The following is a 22,754-nucleotide window of genomic DNA, read 5'->3' on the forward strand; positions in this document are numbered from 1 at the left end:
GTCCTCCATTTTCATACAAGATTGGATTTAATGGTTAACACAGGTTAGGGTGGGTTTTCCCACTTCCAGAGTGTAAGGGTTTCGCTTCTCTCCCTCTGCCGGTCTCCTCCACTCTTTACACCCAGCAGGGCGTGGAGGGTGGCCTAGGGAGTGGCCCAGGAGGCTTCTCTAAGGGAAGAGGGTGGTGGAAACCAGGTGAGAGACGAGAACCCCCGCGGGCAAGTCACGCAGTTACGCTTGTTCGCCCAGAGAATCCGGCACGGCCTCCGCAGAGCCGTAAAGAGCTCTACAAGTCGTGAAGGGGCGAGGCGCAAAAGCGTAGCTTTACGGCGATTCGAGCAGTCGCGTCAAGCAGGCTATTCCGGGTTTGTGGCTGCTTGGCTCCACACGTGGGCCGCCGTAGGTATTCCGACCGGTAGTTCCTCCTATTGGTGTGCAGCAGCCACATTGAAGGATAGAGTGGCAGCAGAGGCCAAGGATCGTGAGTTGATGGAGTTTGCTGCTGAAAATGAAGGGAAGTCTGGGGGAGGTCTCCACAGCGTAGCGGAGGGGGTGCGGCTAAGTCCAGAGCCTGGCAGGGAGGGAGTAAGGGACTTAGCAGGGGCGGAGGAGTTCGGCGGCGGAGAGGAGGGGACAGGGCTGACAGGGATAAAGGAGATAGGGGATGGAGAGGAAGGAAGTGGACAAAGGCCAGAGGAAATACCGATGGACCTAACGGTAGTGAAGCAGGAAATTATAGACTGGCCAGGTACAGAAGGCAGGTTGGCTGGCCAGTGGGTAGAACAGGAGGTGGAGGATAGGCCTGAGGTGAAGGATGAGAACGCAGGCGTATTGGAGGTGAAGCAGGAGACGGATAGTAGTTTAGTGGTAAAAGAAGCGAAGGTGGGTGAACCAGAGGTAAAGGAAGAGAAGGTAAAGGAAGAGGTAATGGACTGGTCAGAAGTGAAGGAAGAGAAGGATAACTTGGAGATAAAACAGGAGGAGAAGTTTGTTGGTCAATGCATAAAAGAGGAATTGATGCATGGAGAGTGTGTAAAAGAAGAGAAGGATTTCCTGAAGAAAGAAATCGTGGATGATACAAAGGTGAAAGAAGAGCCTCCGATAAATCACCCGGTGGGCTGCAAGCGGAAACTGGCCATGTCAAGGTAGGGCATGGGGAATTCCATTTAGGGGAATAAAGCTGTGGAGTCCTCATGTCTAGAGTGAAGGAAACCACACTATCAGGAGAAGGTGGAATAATGAAAAATGAGCACAAGTTTGGGTTTCTGGAGTCAGACGGCGTTCGCGGGGGTGGGTTGGGAAGTGGAGGGTGTTGTACATGACAACACAACAAATTCAGTGAAAATATATGAAATTGGTAGTGTCCAATGGGTAATGGTCAAGTTAGGAAAGTGAAAATTCTGGGGACCAAAAGATCAGTTGGAACTGGATCTGCCTTGACTTAATATGCTCTTTACTCGGTATTCCTTTGAGAGAGAATAGAGATGAGAAAGTCTAATAAAACCAACAATGACAAAGTAGATTAAGTTAAAATTAGGCAAAAATACACTTGACCTCAATTATCAAGCTTCTTCATGGGTGCTGTGAATATTTATTGCTTTTGATTGAATTTCCTTAGTGTGTGGATCATGTGACAAAGGAAATAAGAGTAGTCAGATTTTTGGGAATATTCCCGTCTAGAACACAGTGGGCTAAATAGAAGTAACTGTAGTTTGGTTGTCAGTATCCCAGGAGCATAGAAGAGCAGTTGAGGACAGATGATGGGTTACATGGCATTTCTAGATTATTTCGATGCTCATTCTAGATTAGGCGTGGAGTTCAGGAAAAAAGGTGCTACTACTACTCTCTAAATTTCACTTGGCCTTATATTCTTTGTCTGGTGTGTGCTTTAAAAATATCTAAACATAGCTCATGAATTGGACTTCTGAATACACACACATACAATCATTACCACATTTCCAGGAATCACAAGTTAAAATATCAGTGAATAATCTCATTCCCTGATTATAGTAGAAAAAGAAGTCAAAAGCGAGATGGGTTTTAAAAATTTTAATACATTTTCCTGAGTTACATATCACTAACAACATTGGAAATGTAGTTGTTTTGGGAAGGTTTCACAGAGAAGAATTTTCAAATGATGTTCAACAGCTATCAAATATTTTATCAGAGTTACTTGTCACTGAGTTTATAAATTGATTGGGAATTCTAAGTTTATAAATAAATACAATTAATATTTGATAATTTAATGTTACATGTGGGCTTTTGTAGGTGTGAGACTTGTGGTACAGAAGAAGCAAAGTACAGATGTCCACGTTGTATGCGATATTCCTGCAGGTATACATGTAACTTCCTACCTTTTAACCTGTATCTGTACCTTTCTTACCCTAAAATATAAAAGTACTTCCCCTTTGTCTTTTCAGTTTGCCCTGTGTAAAGAAACACAAAGCAGAACTGACATGTAATGGAGTTCGAGATAAAACTGCATACATTTCAATACAACAGTTTACTGAAATGAATCTCCTAAGTGGTAAGCCACTTTATGCATAGCAAATTGAGGCTTCCTGGCCATTGGTGTATGTCACTTGTTTATTCTTCTGTTTTGAAATTTTTAGATTATCGATTTTTGGAAGATGTGGCAAGAACAGCGGACCATATTTCTAGAGATGCTTTTTTGAAAAGACCAATAAGCAATAAACATGTAAGATTTTTTCCTAATTTCTTCCAGTTAGAAGTCCTTCAAATCAATTAGATTCTTTTTTTTTTTTAACTTACCAAATATATTAAGTGGCTACCATGATGTAGAGCTATTCTGATTACTTAAGGATATGGCTGTGACCCAAACAAAGTCCGTCCCCTCGTGGAGTTGTATTTAGTGGGAGATATAGGAGATGAGTAGAGGAACAAATGTAATTTCAGATAGAGTTAAGTTCCTATAGAAAATAAAGAAGGCTTAAGAGATTAAAGAGAGAATGAAAATGGTCTTTGTTGGGGAGAGATTGTCAGGGTACTATTTTCGATACAGTGGTCAGGAGAAGCTTCTCAAAGAGATGATGTGTAAGCAGTGATCTGAGTGCTGAGAAAGAGGCTGTCATGTGAACATTTGGAGGCAGATTATTCCAGGTAGGGACAAAAGTAAAAGGAAAGACCTGAGTCAGAAACAAGGATGTCTGGTTTGAGGAATTAAAAGATTGGCAAGGTAACTGAAGCATAGTGAGTGAGGAGGAGAGTATTGAAAATGAAGTTAGAGAAACTGGTGAGGAGTTGGGTGCAGTGGCTCATGCCTGTAATCCAAACACTTTGGGAGGCTGAGGCCAGAGCATTGCTTGAGCTCAGGAGTTCAAGACCAGCCTGGGCAACATGGTGAAAACCCGTCTCTATAAAACAATACAAAAATTAGCCAGGCGTGGTGGCGTGCCCCTGTACTCCCAGCAACTTGAGAAGCTGAGGTGGGAGGATCACCAGAGCCCAGGAAGGTCAAGGCTGCAGTGAGCCATGATTGCGCCACTACACTCCAGCCTGGGCAACAGAGTGAGACTCTGTCTCAAAAGAAAAAAGAAAAGAAACTGGTGAGGGTTTCTAATTCTAAGTGCAAATGGAAACCATGGAAGGGTTTTGAACATAAATTTGCCTTTTGAGAAACCACTCTTGCACTTTGTGAACTTTAGGGGGGCAAGAATGGAAGATTGGAAGCAGGGAGACCAATTATGCAGCTCTTCCCATGATCCTTGTGAGATAATAGTGGCTTGGGTATACTGTTTGAATTATTGGGAAGGGATTAGATTGCGATTTTGAAGGAAGAGCTAACAAGACTTGCTATTCTAGTACACTTAATTTTCATACTCTTGCATTCCTTTTTTAATTCCTTAAATACTATGCAAAATTAAAGCTTACATATTTGGAATATTTGGCAACTGGTGTTGTAGAAATTCGTTTATGGTGTGATTAAATCGTATCCTGGAATTGTGTTCATTTTAGTATTGGAGTTGCAGAATTTTAATACCTTTTAAACACCTTATTTTATTGGTATTATTGGTACAGACATAATTACATTACACATATCTGAAAGAAAATTATTCATATAGCAACTCTTATTTTTCCTCAAACTTAATTAGGCATAATTAAAATTCTACTTAAAGATAAATTACTTTACAAATTTTTTTTAAATTGTGAAATATAGCAAGTATATTTTCTAAAAATCACAAAATGGAAATACACAGTATAATGAATAATTATAAAATGAATATTCATTTAACTACCACCCCAATCTAGAATTAGAACATTACTGGCTTCCCAGAAGTTCCATGCCACCCTTTTATGCCCTTCCCTGATCTTTTCTCATTTCTTTATATTTTTTTCTATCTTAGGACTGTACCACAATTTGTTTACGCATTTTTTTTATGGATTTTGGATTTTCTATAAGAATAAAAAACAGTTTAGAAACAATGCCACTACTTTTGTCTATGAATTATAGTATGTGTGTGAACATGTGTTTCTAGGGTTTATACCTGGGAATAGAATTGCTTTGTTGTGTGGTATGCATATCTTCAATTTGCCTAGATGTTACCAAAACATTTTCCAAAGTGATTGTACTAGTTTACACTCTCACCAATAGTGTATGAATGTACCTATTGTCATATTCTCGCCAATACTTAGTTTGGTAAGACTTTAAAAATTTTTGTCAATCTGTTGGCTTTGTAATTTTATTGTGGTTTTAAATGTGCAGTTCTTTAATTCCTGATGAGATTGAACCACCTTTCAAATACTTTATTGGCCATTTGGATTTCCTCTTTTATGCAGTGCCTGTTCAAGTCTTTTGCTCATCTTTTCATTGGTCAGCTTTATTTTTCTTACTGGTTTGTGAGAATTCTTGGTATTTCTTGGATGCTAGTGCAAGTTGGTTGTATGTTATAAATACCTTCTTCTAGTCTTTGTCTTGTCTTTTCATTTTATAGTGTCTTGTGGTGAATGGATGTTCTTAGTTTTAATGTAGTCAAATTTATCATTTGTTTCCTTTATAGTTAGTAGGTTTATATGTTTATAAAGAAATCCATCTCTACCTTGAAGTTAGGAAGTTATTCTTTTATAGTTATTGCCTAAAAGCCTTATACTGTTGTGTTTTACATTTATGTCTTTAACTGGAATTGATTTTTGGTATCATATACAGAGGCGTTCCCATTTAATTTTTCATATAGATAATCCACTTTTCCCAGCACCATTTATTGGAAAGTTCATCCTTTCCCTATTGCTCTGTAGGACCACCTTTGTCATATATCAGCATCCCTATATGCTTGGGTCATTTTGTGGCCTTGTCTTTTCCATTCTGTTGGCCTACTGGTATATCCTGCACCAATACTATGCTCTCTGAATTATTGTGGTTTTTTACTGAAACTTGTTATCTGATTAAGTCCTCCCACTTTTTTTCTAGAGTATGGCTATTCAGTGCTGTTTTCAAGGCAAAATAATTGCAAATCTAAGCAAGGGATGGTCCATAGCCATAACTGCTAATGGATTTTTTTTCTTTTTTCCTCTGTTTCAGTGTAACCATACAAGTTTCCTAGCTTGCTCTAAAAGTAGAGATTGTTTCTGGTTCACCCTTATCCTGAAGGTATATTAGGAGGGTTGGTCACTGCTATTAGAATTATTTATAATTATCACTACCATTACTGAAACTAAAGTCCTCTAAATTATAAAATTACATGTAATTTCTTAAAACAGTTTCCTACTTAGCCAGTGATAGCTGACCCATCCTTTCCTTGGCTTATGGACTTGATTCTGACTGTTTACATTGCAAATTCTAGATCCCTATTCACTTAACAAAAAACTTGGGTTTATATTTTGCCTCTTATTTGAGTGATCTTTCTTCTTCCTTGACTTAATAAAAATCTGGTATTACTTCCTTCATAACTCTGGAATTGCCCAGTTTAGCTTAATCAACCCAGGTGGTCAATGTAATAACACGTGTCAGAGCCAGAATGTTCTCATATCCCATTTTGTGCTTCCCACAACAGTGGTTACTTTAAGCTAGGCCTTGTACTAGGCAATGCCTTGGCTCTTCCCTTGAGTGAGCTGTCTAGTGATAAAATCAGTGATATATATATACAGCTAACTGGTAAAACCATCGGTAAAAGAAATCAAGAATTGTGTAGGTAGCCCCCGTGATTGCCAAATGACCTGTGTTTTTGTTTGTTTAATCTCCATTAAATTCTTCTTTGGCTCATAGAGCATATGGTTAAAAACACAAGCTCTGGAATTAGACAGACCAGGGTTTGAATACAGGTTCTGTCTCTCTGGGATAGCTGTATGATGTTGGGATCTCACTAATTTTTATTGCTAAAATGGAGATGATAGTACCTATTCTCATAGTATCATGGTGAAGATTACATGAGATTACTGCTTAGAGCTGTTGTAACACTTAGGTTCTCAGTAAATCTTAACTATTATTGAACATTGTTTTACTCACTTTTTAAATTTAAGGAATTTAAAAATTAATTTGTCTGTTTGGTTTTTGTTGTTAGATGTACTTTATGAAAAATCGTGCCCGGAGGCAAGGTATTAACTTAAAACTTCTACCCAATGGATTCACCAAGAGGAAGGAGAATTCAACCTTTTTTGATAAGAAGTAAGTTTCTAACTTTTTAGTATATCAGGTATTCTGATTTGATCAGGATCATTCTTTAAGGTTTGGTTGCTATAGAGCATTGCTACCCCAAGTGTGGTTCTGTAAACTGTTATTGGTCCATGACAAGATAACTGTAGTAATTGTATGTCATGTAACTCTAATAAAAATTTGGGTTTGCAGTGTACGTGTGTGCGTGTGTGTGTGTGTGTGTGTCTTCATATCATTTGAGAAGCTTCTCAAACATTAATGTGCATACCAGTCACCTAGGCATCTTGTTAAGTATGCTTGTTGTGATTTTTCAGTAGGCCTGGGTTGGAGTTTGATATTGGGCATTTCTAACAAGCTCCTCAGTGATGCTCATTGTTTGAGAAACATATTTTGAGTAGCAGCGCCCTGAAACACTCTCATACATTAGAAATAAACTGTTTCTTTGAGACCTAAGATACCAAGAAAGTATTTCAGGGGCTTCCAGGACAAAACGAGTAAAAACAGGATGTCTGTACTGTTTTAATCAAGGCAGCTCTGCTTTTATTTTCTTTCTCCACTGGGTTTCCAAATAAGATTTCAATTAAAAGCTGTCAATGGAGAAGAAGGGGACTTTGAACTCTTGAGTACAGATAATATAACAGAGATTAGTTTGCTGCTGTCTGAAAATGTTGGATTGAAAAGGCCCCAAGAGTACAGAAGAGAACAGGATCCCAAAGTTCTTTAAGTAGCCAACTAAATTATCAGATAATACCTTTCAGAAGTCAAGATTTTGGATTTAGAATTTTTAAAAACTTGAGGGAGTCCCTCCCTTTTCAGCCTCTTAGTAACTGTGGGGCCTTGAACAAATCAACTTCCTTTCTCTGGGCCCCAGTTGTATGATGTGGGGAGTTGACCCGGGTAAACTCTACGGGGCCTTTCCAGTTGTACTCTTCCAAAAATTGAAAAGACAAAGCCATCAGAATTATCATTATTTTAGTGAAGCTTCTATCTTTTCAAAGCTGTTAACATAATTAGAAGATGACGTTTTCCATTTATTTTATATAAGACATAAATATTTGTAAAAATGGTTTTTCGTTTTTCCTGGTTGTCTTCGAAAAGTAAAGTAATGCTGAAGCAGGTGGATCCCTTGAGGCCAGGAGTTTGAGACCAACCTGGGCAACATGGTGAAACCTCGTCTCTACTAAAAATACAAAAATTAGCCAGGTGCAGTGGCACCCACCTGTGATCCCAGCTACTCAGGAGGCTGAAGTGGGAGCATCCCTTGAGCACAGGAGGCGGAGGTTGCAGTGAGCCAAGATTGCACCACTGCACTCTAATCTGGGTGACAGAATGAGACCCTGTCTCAAAAAGAAAGTAAAGTAATGTCTTGCATTTATCAAATGTGAGATGATTCTTTTGTGCGTTTTGAAACTGGCATATTTAGAAATTGACATAATTTGAAGTTTATGGTAACTGGTTAGAAGTTTATGGTAACTGGTTAGTGCTTTCTCAAACACAAAATGTGTTCCTGTTTTATGAAAGAAACTATTCAGAATGATTGTAATCAGAGATTAGTTCTCAGTAATGAAAAGCAGATGGCCTCAAGTATAACACTTTTGTGTCTGTAGATACATGAATGTATGCGGGAAGTTTTTACCGAGAATATTACACTCAGTATATTTTCCAGGTTTAATATATTTTTGGTTATTTTGAAACTCCCCGGGTCTCTGAAATGGCAAATCAGATTCTTCTTGCATAAGTCTTTTGCTCATAAATTTATAGAGATTTGCGATCAGTTTTCTTACATTTTTAGTGTTTCCCAGAAGGAGATTAGCAACATAGTATGTACTAATAGGCTTTAGAATCCATTTCTTAGTCTTTTACCGTCTGCAAAATGGAGTTCATGATAGCTACCTTGTAGAGTTGTGGCCTTTTAGTGTATTAATTCACATAGGCAGTAACTGGCATGTGGGAAGGAATCAGTTTATAGTAGCTATTGTAAAAATAATACATCTGTATCATTAAAAAGTTTAAAGGAAAAATATCACCTATAATTCCACTATCTAGAGTTGACCACTAATAAAATTTTGTAACATTTCCTTCTAATCATGTTTTCTCCTTTTTTCATCTAATAAAGTAACACATAATATATAAAATACTTAAAACTATATAAAGTGACATGACTCTGCTCAAGTTAAACATTAATTTTTTATGAATAAATGCACGTCCTTTTTTCCTGCAGCTAGATTTTCCATTTAGCAATACATTGTGAACCTCTTTTCTTGTTAATGCAAATCTGCCTCCTTATTTTTAAGTAGGGTATTCCACCTTTGACTATATCTCATTTCATTTAATTATTCCGATATTCATGAACATTTATTTTATGTCTTGTTTTTAATTATTATACATAACACGGTATTAAACAGCCTTGAACACATTGTTTTGTGTGCTTACCTGACTTTTTTTTGTAGGATCAATTCCTAGAAAGCGGAATTACTGGATTAGAGAGTACAATGTATTTAAACTTTTGAGAAAAACTCTACATTGTCTCCATAAAACATTACCACTTTGTACTTTCATCAAGAAAGTATGAGTGCCTATTTTAGTTATACCTTAACTTTTGTTGAATATTACCAAATTTTTTTGTGGGCAGCTTTATTAGAGAGGTTGAGCTCTTGGATTTTTAATTTCTTGTTAAGACATTGCCAGATGTCCACTGCAGGAGGCAGAATCACCCCCATTTGAAAACCACTGATTTACATAAATACAGAAGATGTACTTATTGAATGTATAGTTCTAATCTTTTCTTGGTCTAGATAATTAACATAATGTAGACAGAATCAGGATTCTGGTGTTTTATACTTCACCTTTAAGAGGAAAAAATAGACATTTAAGAGTTACTTTGTTGAGATATTTGTGTCTTATCAGCTGTTCATATGAAAATGAGCAAGGTTTTAGATGATTGCAATGGTATTTGCTGGAAAGAGGGAAGAAGGGGAAATGAAATTTTTTCAAAGAATTCTGTTCAGCTCCCATGCCCCCAGTATTCTAAGAGACTAGTTTTCAATACTTTTTTCTATTAACTTTCCAAAAGTTGGTTATAGCTTTGACTCTGATAAATGTAAATTTTCATGTTGTCTCTACTATTTGATTATACATTAGGTGACCTTGGGCAAAATCTGACTTACCAGGTTATTGAGAGGATTAAATGAAATTTTAATACCAACTAAAGTAGTACCTGGCACATACTAAATAATATACAGTGACAATGAAAATTTACATTCCCTTCACTGAAATCCTTAGGAATATGCCACATTTACTGTATATTCCATTCACCCCTCATAGGTCTGGGATAGCACTGTGTAATCAAACAGTACTATTTGTGCAGTGAAACCTATAAATGTTTACCTTATAATGGGTAAATAATGACTATAGATTTATTCAGTTAGGTTTTGCTGCTGAAGGAGTTAAAAATCTTTCAGTTTTGGAGATTTTGGAATTGTTGATATGAGAAGTTGGTCTTGTCCTAAGATTATTAATACTCCCTAGGTATTAAATTGATTGCTTGTTTAAGCAACTTGAGTTGCAATATAGTCAAAATCTCAAGTTGATGTCGCTTAAAATTTAAATGTTTTCACTTTTGAGGAATCTGAATGAAGAATCTTTTGTACTGTTTTTGTAACTTTTCTATAAAGTCTACATTTATTTTTTTAAAAAAAGTTTTAAATGTAAAAGCCTGCATATGAAGTGTGATGAATGTGCCATTGTACCTGAATTACTCTGTAGACCTATCAGAAGGTGATTGTAGCAGCTGACTGGAATAGGTTCATTCTAATCCAGACACCCTTTATGGCAGGCATTTTCACTGACTCTCCTAAAATTATATGTGAAATTATGTGATGTGTGAATTTTTCTAAGAATAAGTACTGCAATTTTCACTGAATAGTCAAAGTGAGGTGAAGTCTGTGAAGTCAAAAATAGATGCAATGAGGATGAATTTTAGAGGACTATTTTAGAGGAATTTGCAGGAGTACCACAGTGGATAGCTGTAATCAATAAAGTTAAGTTCAGGGAGGCTTATGTAAGTTGAGCTAAAGCAAGGTTGACATTCTCTGTTAAAAATAGAGAAGCTTGATAAGGAAATGTTGGCTCTCCTCCTTAGTTTGGAGTAGATCCCAAGCTACTTTAAAATAGTGGCTTTTTCAGAGCTAATTCCTTTACCTCACCTCTTTGTAGGGTCTGTAGCTTTATGTTCACTTTCACCCAGTACTAATCAAATCTGTTGAAAGAAATATGAAAGACCTATATGAAGAAAATGTAAATTCTCCTGAATGACTTAAAAGATTTGAATAAATGGAAAAAAGTGCCATATTCTTAAAAAGCTCAATATTGTTTCTTAAGTGATCTTTTAAGTCTGATGCAATCCTAGTCAGAATATCAATGGGATTTTGTTTGTTGTTATTTATTAATAAGACAGTTCATAAATAACTGAAGTTTATTTTGAAGAATAACATGGCAGAGGTGCCTGGAAAAATCTGAAAAAAGAATGATGAGGCTGGACTCATTAAAATTTATGAAATTATAGTAGTTTTATGGTGTTGGCCTAGAAATCTGTAACTAGATCATAGAAAATAAATAGTATATTTGGTTTGCTGGTATATGATCAAGGTAACATTTCAAATTAGTACAAATAATTGCTTATTCAATAAATAGAGTTGAAACAGCTTGCCATTTGAGAGGAAATGCTGAATCTTTTACTAAATAACATCCAGGTGGATCAAAATCTTAAAATGAAATAAAAATACTGGAATATTTTCATAATCTTGAAGAGAAGAAACATCCCATCCAGAAGCCAAAAGGAAAATAATAACTAAATTTGCATGGCAAAAAAGACCATAATAAAGTGAAAAGACTGGACCAAAAAAGTCTTTAACATATATGACACAGAGTGCTTATGCATTATTAAGAAAAAAAGACTAGCAACTAATTAGGAAAGGGGCAGAGGATAAGAATAGATGGTTGGCCGGGCACAGTGGCTCACGCCTGTAATCCCAGCACTCTGGGAGGCTGAGGCAGGTGGATCACGAGGTCAGGAGATCCAGACCATCCTGGCTAACATAGTGAAACCCCGTCTCTATTAAAAAAAAAATAATAATACAAAAAATTAGCTGGGCGTGGTGGCGGGCACCTGTAGTCCCAGCTACTTGGGAGGCTGAGGCAGGAGAATGGCGTGAACCCAGGAGGCGGAGCTTGCAGTGAGCCGAGATTGCGCCACTGCACTCCAGCACTCCAGCCAGGGAGACAGAGCCAGACTCTGTCTCCAAAAAAAAAAAAAAAAAAAAAGAATAGATGGTCATAGAAAGATATATGTACATACATAGTATTTAGCTGATAAACATTATAATAATATCTAATATAATGAAAGTATGGATTAACCAGGCCATTTTCCTCTTCCATTGTTGATAGTTAAATTGGTACAGTCATTTTAGAAGGCAATTTGGTAGTGTTTCTCAGAATGTTATATATTTTATTGTATAAAATGTATATTACATCTTAAAATGTTATAAGTAAGTACTCAAGGAATTTAGCCTACAAACGTATTTGTAGATGATCTATAGTCAGGAGATATATGTACACATATATCTATTGCAGTATTGTTTTTAGTAGTGTAAAAACTGGCACCAACCTAAAGTATCCTTCAGTATGGACTGAGTTAAGTAAATGATGGCACCTTCATACCATGGAATTCCATGCAGCCATTAAGCAAAAACAATTAGACGTAGAAGTATTGTCATGGAATACTATCCATGACATGTTCAATGAAAAAAAAGAATTGGAGTTTAAAACAATTGTCTGAAAGATTAGGAAGCTCACTTTAAATTGGTGTTTCTAAAGCAAGATGCCATCTCCACAGAAAATTTAAAAATTAGCTAGGTGTGATGGTGAATCCCATGATTGCACCGTTACATTCCAGCCTGGGCAACAGAGTGAGACCCTGTCTCTAAAAAAACAAAAAATGCAGTTAATAAATTAGCGATTATTTGGATCTGAATCCCTTTGGGAATCAGCTTAAATATGAGTTCTATTTGATATATACTTTGTGTCTGTTAGATAAGAAAAACTTCACAGATGAACCATGCTGTTTTTTGTTTGTTTTGAGACAGAATCTTGCTCTGTCGCCCAGGCTGGAGTGCAGTGGCACGATCTCAGCTTACTGCAATCTCTGCCTCCCGGGTTCACACCATTCTCCTGCCTCAGTCTCCCGAGTAGCTGGAACTACAGGCACATGCCACCACACCCGGCTAATTTTTTGTATTTTTAGTAGAGACAGGTTTTCACCCTGTTAGCCAGGATGGTCTGGATCTCCTGACCTTGTGATCCGCCCGTCTCGGCCTCCGAAAGTGTTGGGATTAAAGGCGTGAGCCACCGCGCCCGGCCTGAACCATGTTGTTTTGTCCCCTCTGGTAGTAGAGTTTGGACTGAAGCTGTTAATGTTGATTAAGGACATACTAAGAAATAGCTCTTAGAATCTTGCTGAACTTTCTTTAACGGCATTACATGTTACTCTAACCAGTGGTCTCCATGTATATAACCATGGGAGAAATGTCTCTTTGATCTCTGTTTCTTTTAATCAATTATTTGTTTTTTTCTGAAGCTGAACAAAATATAGTGGCTTCAAATGCCAGCTCTGATGTTTACTAGTTTTGTGGCTTTAACTCTATATCTCATTTTCCTCATCAGTAAAATGGACAAAAGTATAATCTACCCACATATATACCAGTATTTTTGTTCCTTCTTAAACATTTTTTCAGACCTTTTTAGGATCATTTTGTTCTCCTTTTTAAGATTTCTTTAGTGACAGCCTCATAAAAATATGCTTTTTCAGTTTTTGTCTTAAAATATCTTTATTTCATCTTTTTTTTTGGAGACAGGGTCTCCATCTGTCACCCAGGCTGGAGTGCAGTGGTGCAATCTCAGTCTTCTCACTGCAACCTCCATCTTCTGGGTTCAAGCAATTCTCTTGCCTCAGCCTCCCCAGTAGCTGGGACTGTAGGTGCCTGCCACCATGCCAGCTAATTTTTTTGTGTTTTAGTAGAGAGGAAGTTTCGCCATGTTGCCCAGTGTGGTCTTGATCTCCTGAGCTCAGGCAGTCCACCCACCTCAGCCTCCCAAAGTGCTGGGATTACAGATGTGCGCCACCGTGCCCATCTTATTTTCATTTTTTAATGGAAATACAGTACATACCAAAAAAGCACACAAATCATTAATGTACCAAGATCGAAAACATTACCAGCACCCCAGAAGTCTTTACTGCCCCCTATGGGAATACCTACCACCTCCTCCCAAGTTTCCTATTTCCCCTAACTTTGAATTTTATAGATTAGTTTTACCTATTTAAAGTTTTTTCCCATATTTTATTATGAAAAATTTGAGGCCAGGTGTGGTGGCTCACGCCTGTAAACCCAGCACTTTGAGAGGCCAAGGCGGACGGATCACGAGGTCAGGAGATTGAGACCATCCTGGCTAACATGGTGAAACCCTGTCTCTACTAAAAATACAAAAATTAGCTGAGCGTGGAGGCGTGCGCCTGTAATCCCAGCTACTCGGGAGGCTGAGGCAGGAGAATGGTGTGAACCCGGGAGGCGGAGCTTGCAGTGAGCCAAGATTGTGCAACTGCACTCCAACCTGGGTGACAGAGCGAGACTCCATCTCAAAAAAAAAAAAAAAAAAAAAGAAAAGAAAAATTTGAAACATAAAGTTGAAAATTTTGCAGTGAATGCTTATATATCCATCACCTAAATTCTGTCATCAATATTTTACAATAATTGCTTTATCAGATATTTATCCATCCATTAACCCATTTTATTTTTGGTGCATTTCAGACTAAATGCAGGCATCCCTCTACTGGGCCCTGAATACTTAAGCATCATTAACTAGAGTTCCATAGTTTGCATTTTTGTCTGTTGATGTAAAATTTACACGTAATGAAATGCACAAATCTTAAGTATATACATTTGCTGAGTTTTGACAAATACATGCACCTGTATAATCCAGTGCCTGTGAATAAATAGAACATTACCATCACCCCAGAAAGACTTTTCTTGTCATTTCCTCTCTTCCTTAGAGACAGCCTGTCCTTTTTTCCCCCTGTACATTTCTTTTGCCTGTTTTAAAATTTCATATATAGTCAGACAGCTCACTCTTACTTTTGTTTTTTGTTTATCTGTTTTTTAATTTTTAAAAAATAGAGTCAGCATCTTGCTATGTTGCCCAGGCTAGTCTTGAACTCCTGGCCTCAAGCAGTCCTCCCACCTCGGCTTCCCAAAGTACTGGGATTACAGGCATGAGCCCCCACCCCCAGCCCCTTTTGAATGATAGTTTAGCTTCATATGAAATATCTTAAGTTGACATTTATTTTAGAACTCAGTTAATTTATATATTCCGTTGACTTCTCACTTCTTTTGCCACTATTGAGAACAGTGTTGTTTTATACATAGTCTTCCTTCTTTTCTCTTCTGATTGCTTTGAAAATATTCAATATTGTCTTTGGAGTTCTGCAGTTTCTATGATGTGTGTTGCAGTGCTATTTCTTTTTATTTTTATTCCTTGAGATTTGTTCTGCTGTCTAAATATGACAATTCTGGAAAAGTAGTAAGTTATCTTAATTTCTTTGTCTTTGCTACATTCCAAGTAACTTATTCAGCTATATTGTCCAAGTCACTTTCCCTCCTCAGTTGTCTAATTAATCATATTTTTAGTCTATGCACTGTTTGTTTTTTAGTTTATTTTTCCCTGGAACCTCTGTTTCTTTCCCAAATCTTTCTCATCTTTTAGACAGAATTGTATTCCTTACTCACTCACGTTGTAAGCTTCCTTTTTTTCTTCAGTAATTTAGAACACTTCTCATCTGTGTAAATAATCCCAATATCTGAAGTTGTGTAAGTCTGGTACTGCTGTCTGCTTGGACTCTTTTGTGTGGACTAACCACCCATTTCCTCAGATATGGACCCAATTTTTGACCTTCTTATCCCCACATTTGTCTCCAAATGATATTGGCCCTCAGTTCTTAACAATCCAGTTCTTCTGCTTACCATTCTTCTACCACTAACAGCTTAGAACTGAAAGTCCTTAACTTTTCAATTTATTCTTTTGAACTAGGGTTCTTTAGCTCTGTGTTTGTGTGTCTGTCTTTTACTTACAGTATGAAGATAATAGAGGTGCGCCTATTACTAAACAACTTAATATTTAAGAGCTTCAGTCTGTTTTAGAAGCAAGCCACTAGGTGTCCCTCTTGTAAAGAAATAACAAAGCTTTTATGAATTCAAAAAGTTACTTTTTGTTCTTTGGATAAAATTACATCATCCTTATTATATTGCAGTAATATACCTATTTACCCCTGTATTAATGTCAGTAGCACTTTTTTCCTTAAACAGTTATGTGGTAATGTACTTCTAAAAGCACAGGACTTTTTTTTTTTTTTTAACATGGTATCCTATAAATATAAGTAGTATAGGTTTGTACTTTGCTGCAAATTGGCTTTAGAAAAGAGTAAAGGAAAATGAAATGATGGGTTTAGCAGTTGTGGTCATGAGGAGACAAGTGGATTTTGCTGTGAGCTTTGGGGGATTATATAATAGGTGCCCAGTACAGACTTGTCAACTGATTGACAGCTCTGTGGTTTCTCTGCCATAATAGCTTTGATATGGTTTGATGGAAGAATTTCAGAACAACAGCAAGGATTTAGAAAAATAGTGTGGAAGAATAGAATCCTAATGGTTCCCCAATTGGGCCTCTACTTACTGCAGCCATGCAGACAGTGGTAAGGGAGTTCTTGTGACACAGCATCACAGAGGGTGTAACTTTCCACAGCAATAATTAGCCAGCATTCATAGAAATGTAAAGCCAAACACTCGATCATCTTGAGGTTCCCGAACTGATTCAGTTAAGGAAGCCTTTTCCCAGTCACCAAGTCCATCCTTTGTGATATGCCTCTAAAATGTGTCCCTTTCTTACTGCCTCCTTGACCGCAGCATTTATCAGCTGTAGTGTCCTATGCACGCCCTTCTTACCTCACTCTGGACTGTTGAAGAACCCCATCTGCCTCCCGGATTCAAGCGATTCTCCTGCCTCAGCCTCCTGAGAAGCTGGGATTATAGGTGCGCGCCACCAAACTTGGCTAATTTTTGTATTTTTACTAGAGGCAGGGTTTCACCGTGTTGGCCAGGCTGGTCTTGAACTCCTGACCTCAGGTAATCCACCCGCTTTGGCCTCCTAAAGTGCTGGGATTACAGGCATGAGCCACCGTACCCGGCGTTGAGACAGAGTCTTACTCTGTCACCCAGGCTGGAGTTAGTGGCGTGATCTTAGCGCTCTGCAATCTCCACCTCTTGGGTTCAAATGATTCTTGTGCGTCCGCCTCTCAGGGAGCTGAGACTACAGGCTTGCACCACCACGCTCTGCTAATTTATATATTTTTAGTAGAGCTGGGGTTTCACTGTGTTGGCCAGGCTCCTGGCCTCAGGTGATCCGCCTGCCTCGGCCTCCCAAAGTGCTGGGATTACAGGCATGAGCCAGTGTACCCAGCCTATCTGTTAGATACACCTCTCTAAAACTTGTTCTCACCATAATGGTCAGCTACTTAGAATCCTTTAAGCTTCTGTGCCCACAAAAGTCATTAGCTCAGAGATATCTCAATTGGCCAGAGGCAGCATTGCCAGTAGATGAAATTTGTCATCTCATTTTTGAGTCTTGTACTATCTGTACTCCATTCCATAGCCTGAGGTTAACTCCTTCTTATCCCCCTCTCATTTGAAGTTGCTACTTCCCAGGCAGTTGGAAATATAATTCATTTCAAGTATTCCTCATTAAACAAAACAGAGTAAGTCATCTTCGTTGTATTTGCTTTTTAAAGGAGGAATCACAGTATAGTTAATATTTCTTGAATGTTTATTTTTTATTAAACATAACAAATTTAGTTTAATCTTTGAGAGGAAGTTTTCTTGGCAAGTTACTTATTTCCCTGTGCCTATTGCCTTATCTGTAAGATGGAGACAGTAATAGTACCAGTTTTATAACTAGTGGTTTTCAGTTTATAGTGCATGCCAGAATTAACTGTGAGGCAATTTCAAAATGCAGAATAGATACCTGGGCTTGACCAGCAGAACTTGCTAATTTATAGAGCCTTAGGACATCTGTACTTCTTGTTTTTGTTTTTGTTTTTTTGAGATGGAGTCTCGGTCTGTCATCCAGGCTGGAGTGCAGTGGCACGATCTCGGCTCACTGCACCCTCCACCTCCTGGGTTCAAGTGATTCTTCTGCCTCAGCCTCCTGAGTAGCTAGGATTACAGGCAAGCCCCACCATGCCTGGCTAATTTTTGTATTTTTAGTAGAGATGGGGTTTCACCATGTTGGCCAGGCTGGTCTCGAACTCCTGACCTCAAGTGATCCGCTCGCCTCGGCCTCCCAAAGTGCTGGGATTACAGGTGTGAGCTACCCCGCCCAGCCAAGGACATCTTTACTTCTAAAAAGCACCAGATGATTCTGATGTTTACCTCTACCTGAAAACCACTGATCTGTGTGCCTATAAGTCAATGACCTTATTCTCAATTAGTTCAGTCAGTGGGCAGACAAGACTGCAAACTCTTAAAACATAGTATAGTTAGTGTTGTGATGGAGTACTCATGGGGTATGGTAGCACAGAGGAGGACTCCCTGCCCCAGCCTTTCGAGGGAAGTGTTACTCACTGAGAGCAGGGAACAGGAAAGACTTTCTAGAGAAGATAGAATTTGAGCATGTTTTTAAAGGATGAGAAATAGTTTTTATTTCTAGGTTTTTATCTAGACAGAGGGTAAGATGGTTCTTGTGGTGAGAATATCAGAAGCAAAAGCGTAGTGTAGCAAAGTTAGCACAATGTAAGTAATTTGGTGTGCCTAAAAACCAGTGGGGGTTTGGTGAGCGATAGGAGATGAGGCTGGAGAGAGGCCCACTCTGCCATGCCAGGGAGTTTAGGTAGAGTCATACTTTGAGCAGGAAATCTTCCTGTTCGTACGAGTGATCCATATCTGAATGTGGATCTTTATAGTCTCTCTCCACCTTATTTCCTAATGTATTCAACTAAATGTTCCCAGGCTGGTCACCATTCTAAATCCTAGAATGTCTTTTTATTCCGTATATTCTAGCCATCTGTGAGAGTACACATGATAGCTTATCTTCTCCATTATGTCTCTTTTACCTAGGTTCCTATAGTTCATATTTTCTCCGCAGTTAATATGAAACAGATGCTAGCATTTAGTGCTGGTATTCATTTTTGGTATGCATATATCTGGTCTCCTTTCTACTTTCTAGTGTTTCTTAGTAGGGGCTCTATTGGCATTTTTGAATGGGACAGTTTTTTTGTTTTGTGGGGCTTTCCCATACATTGTAGGAATTTCCCATTCTTTGCCCCCTACCTACTAAATCCCTCAAGTGCTCCCTAGTCTTGGAACAACCAAAACTGCCCAGCCATTTCCAACTGTCCCCATACTCCCAGCCACTCCCAGTTGAGAACTGCTTAAGTACTCAAGTATTCATCAATTATTGGAAGTAAAAAGGTTCTTTTTCATTTCATTTCCGTCTTCACCTGCTATATCCATTTTCTTAATATACTTTCTACTAAAGCCAATACCACATAGTTAACCTTTTTCCTATTATTTTCATGCAGTAGTGGTACTAATTTTTAAAAGGGCAAAAATATAATATATAACTATTACTTTCCAAAGTATTTACATAATGATGTGAGACATAAAATTATGGTTTTCATTCTCCCAAATTCTAGTCATTTAATCTATACCAAATAATTAAACAGATTCTTTGTATTCATACTTCCAAAAAACACTTATCATGGTACTAATCCTAATAAAATAGATTATTTTTATAAGGAATGATTCCATTTATTTTTGAGAGACTTCAGATTTTCACCTTGGAATACATTTTAAAAGATTAAATGCCTGTGAATGAAGGATTATGTAGATATTTTATAGATTTTGTATTTTTCTTGAAGAGTTCAAAATTTGTTATATTTTCTTTCAGCTTTAAATTAAGATTTTATAGCTGACAGTAGAACAAATTTTTTTCCTGAAATTTCATCAGGTATTATTCGCTGCTTCGCTGTCATACAAGTTGACAATTTTAGTGTCTCTTCTTTTTCTATTGCTTATAAATGAAAGAGAAACATAGCAGAAATGTTTGTATCAATCCCTTGTATCAGTTAGGTTGCTTTATAGTTGCATGAAATAGAATACCCAGTTTAAACAGTTTTGAGCTATATACAAAGGACATTTTGACTCTCATAACTGAATGTTCAGAGGTAGATGGACTTCAATTACAGCAACTTGGTTATATCATCAAGGACCCATTTTTTTTTCTGATTCTTTATTGTGTCCTTTATGGTCCATGTAATCCTCATAGTCATAGGATATTGCTGGTAACAGTTTGGGTTATAGTAAATATCCAGATAGAGTGCTTCTCTCCCAACATTACTAAACAGAAAACCTGAACTTCACCATGATTAGGCTGCCTACGTAATCTGCCCAGTCTGGAGCCATTGTGTCCAGGAAAGTATGTTGATTTTCTTAAGTCATAATGTACACCCCTAGAGGGTAGGCATAGAGTTCATTCATTAAGGTATGGTTATGGATTACGAAGGATGGTGGTGAGAGGTAGGGAATGATTGTGAAGTAAATAGTCAAAATGATTTTAAAATATGGAGGCAGATATTTAAAATAAAAAGTAACTGAGATACACTTGAATTCGCAGTACAGAAAAATACATAGTTTATTTTTGAACTTTCAGTTCTAGAAAGCTCGTAATAATATAGCAGATCAGAGTATGGACTCTAGAGTTAAGAGGAAGCACTGTCTGGGCTCAAATCCCAGCAGCTCTGCTACTTTCCAGCTGAATAATGACCTTGGAGGAGTGACTTTCTTCTCTCTACCTTAGTGTTTTCATCTGTAAAATGAAATAATAATATTTTACCTCATAGAATTATAAGGATTAAAGGAGTTAATACATACATTTAGAACCATGCCTGACATTAAAAGCTTTTAAAACAAACTATTGTTATTTACTATTGCTACTTGCTGTGCTCTCTGGTAAAACAGTTTACTGGTAGTTTTTTATAACCTGTAGACATTTCTTTTTTTTTTTTTTGAGACGGAGTCTCACTTTGTCACCAGGCTGGAGTGCAATGGCACGATCTCGGCTCACTGCAACCTCTGTCTCAGGGGTTCAAGCAGTTCTTCTGCCTCAGCCTCCCGAGTAGCTGGGACTACAGGCGCACGCCACCATACCCAGCTAATTTTTGTATTTTTGATAGAGACAGAGTTTCACCATGTTGGCCAGGATGGAACCTGTAGACATTTCTAATGTAATTAGTGATACAGTATTCTGAAAACAGACATGTGGAATGTCTAGCTTTAGCTTACCTCATGGAGTCACCTGTGTTTAAAAGTTGGAAGTAAAAATTTTAAGCATATTTGAATTGACATGATATGTCAATGTGATTCTCAAAAGTAGTTGGAAATACTTCTCTTAATAACTATAAACAAGGGCTAAAAAGTTAATGTCCTGAATATACTATGGAAACACTTATTAGGAGTGTTAAGTAGTAGGATGATGAATCTCCCTGTAAGCCCTTCAATTCACTGTTCTTTAAAACCTTTGTTAATGGTGCATTAATTACAAGATAGAATCCATACTGCTTAGCAGAGCATTCAGGGCCCTTTATAATCTGGTATTAATGTGTCTAGTTTCATCTCTAGCCACTAAACACTAAGTTTGATGTGAATAGAGTTTGCTTATGAAATCACGGCAAAATACTCTGTTTAAAGACACTGTCGGTATTTGATAATAACAGTAACATTTTTGAGTACTGGGTTCTAAATTGGTTTTTTTTGTTTTTTTTGTTTTTTGTTTTTTTTTTTTTGAGATAGTCTTCTCACTCTTGTCACCCAGGCTAGAGTGCCGTGGCACAATCTCAGTTCACTACAGCCTCCACCTCCTGGATTCAAGTGATTCTTCTGCCGCAGCCTGCTGAGTAGCTAGGACTACAGTTGAGCGCCACCAATCCTGGCAATTTTTTTTTGTTTTTTGTACTTTTAGTAGAGGTGGGGTTTCACTATGTTGTCCAGGCTTGTCTCGAACTCCTGACCTCAAGTGATCCACCCATCTCGGCCTCCCAAAGTGCTGGGATTACAGGAATGAGCCACCATGCCCAGCCTCTAAACTCTTGATATATTATTTATTCATTTAATTGTGATAGAAATACCGTTGTTATCCCTGTTTTACTTTGAGAAGCCTGAGGTACAGAGAGATTGTCTCTTGCTGAAGAACATGTTAAGAAATAAATTATTAAAATGGGATTCAAACGCAAAGTCCACTTAACCTCTCCCCCGTCCTACCTCTGGACCTTATAGTATATTGAGCCTTCTTGCTATGTACAGTGTCAATAAAGAACAGGAAGCTTTCATATGAAAATTGTGAAATGGAGGGAAAAATGCAGTGCCCAACATTGGTGATTGACTTGCTGCCCTAAAAAGAAGTCCGTGTTGCACTCATCTCCTTGTTGGTCTCTTTGTCCTTAATGTCTAGTGAGCTCTCGTTAGTGTTCTTTGGGTATATGTTGGTTAATCAGTGTTGGAGTGGGATGAGAATTGGTGATTAAAAAAAAAAAGAACAGAAATATTCAAGCTTCTTTAAACTTTGTATTAGAAATCTTCATTCTTTGAGTTTAGCCTCCGTTTGTAACTCTTAGTTGTGGCACATTTCATAGGAAGATAGCCTTGAGACCATCAAAATGATGAGATAGGTAACCCTAGTTCTGGTTCAGTACTAGTTTCTAAGATAAAAAAGAGAAATATATTTTTTTTTCTCAAAGGGGGCAAAAGAGAATTCTTAAATGAATACTTCTAATAGTGAAATATTTTTAAGTTTAAAAAGAATGTTAAGGGTGGGTGCAGTGGCTCACACCTGTAATCCCAGCACTTTGGGAGGCCAAGGCGGGCGTATCATAAGGTCAGGAGATTGAGACCATCCTGGCTAACATAGTGAAACCCCATCTCTACTAAAAATACAAAAAATTAATCAGGTGTGTTGGCGGGCACCTGTAGTCCCAACTACTAGAGAGGCTGAG

General features: G+C 37.8%; 1 protein-coding gene across 4 annotated transcripts in view; it reads left to right on the forward strand.

The window, feature by feature from the left end:
- Nucleotides 1-206: 206 nt before the first annotated feature.
- Nucleotides 207-22,754, forward strand: part of ZNHIT6 (zinc finger HIT-type containing 6) — a 55,764-nt gene continuing 33,216 nt past the window's right edge. For 3 of the 4 annotated variants that reach the window (XR_010153390.1, XR_010153391.1, XR_010153392.1), the window contains exons 1-5: nucleotides 329-1,145; nucleotides 2,269-2,334; nucleotides 2,421-2,527; nucleotides 2,613-2,698; nucleotides 6,516-6,619. Coding sequence is in view for 1 of the 4 variants with exons in the window: in XM_001142619.7 (XP_001142619.1) it covers nucleotides 490-1,145; nucleotides 2,269-2,334; nucleotides 2,421-2,527; nucleotides 2,613-2,698; nucleotides 6,516-6,619 (1,019 nt within the window). In the remaining 3 variants the exon portion in view is untranslated. Of the gene's footprint in view, nucleotides 1,146-2,268; nucleotides 2,335-2,420; nucleotides 2,528-2,612; nucleotides 2,699-6,515; nucleotides 6,620-22,754 lie in introns of all 4 variants that reach the window. The other variant, XM_001142619.7, reaches the window with a different exon arrangement.

Source organism: Pan troglodytes, chromosome 1 (assembly GCF_028858775.2).
Source record: "Pan troglodytes isolate AG18354 chromosome 1, NHGRI_mPanTro3-v2.0_pri, whole genome shotgun sequence".
Taxonomy (NCBI): domain Eukaryota; kingdom Metazoa; phylum Chordata; class Mammalia; order Primates; family Hominidae; genus Pan; species Pan troglodytes.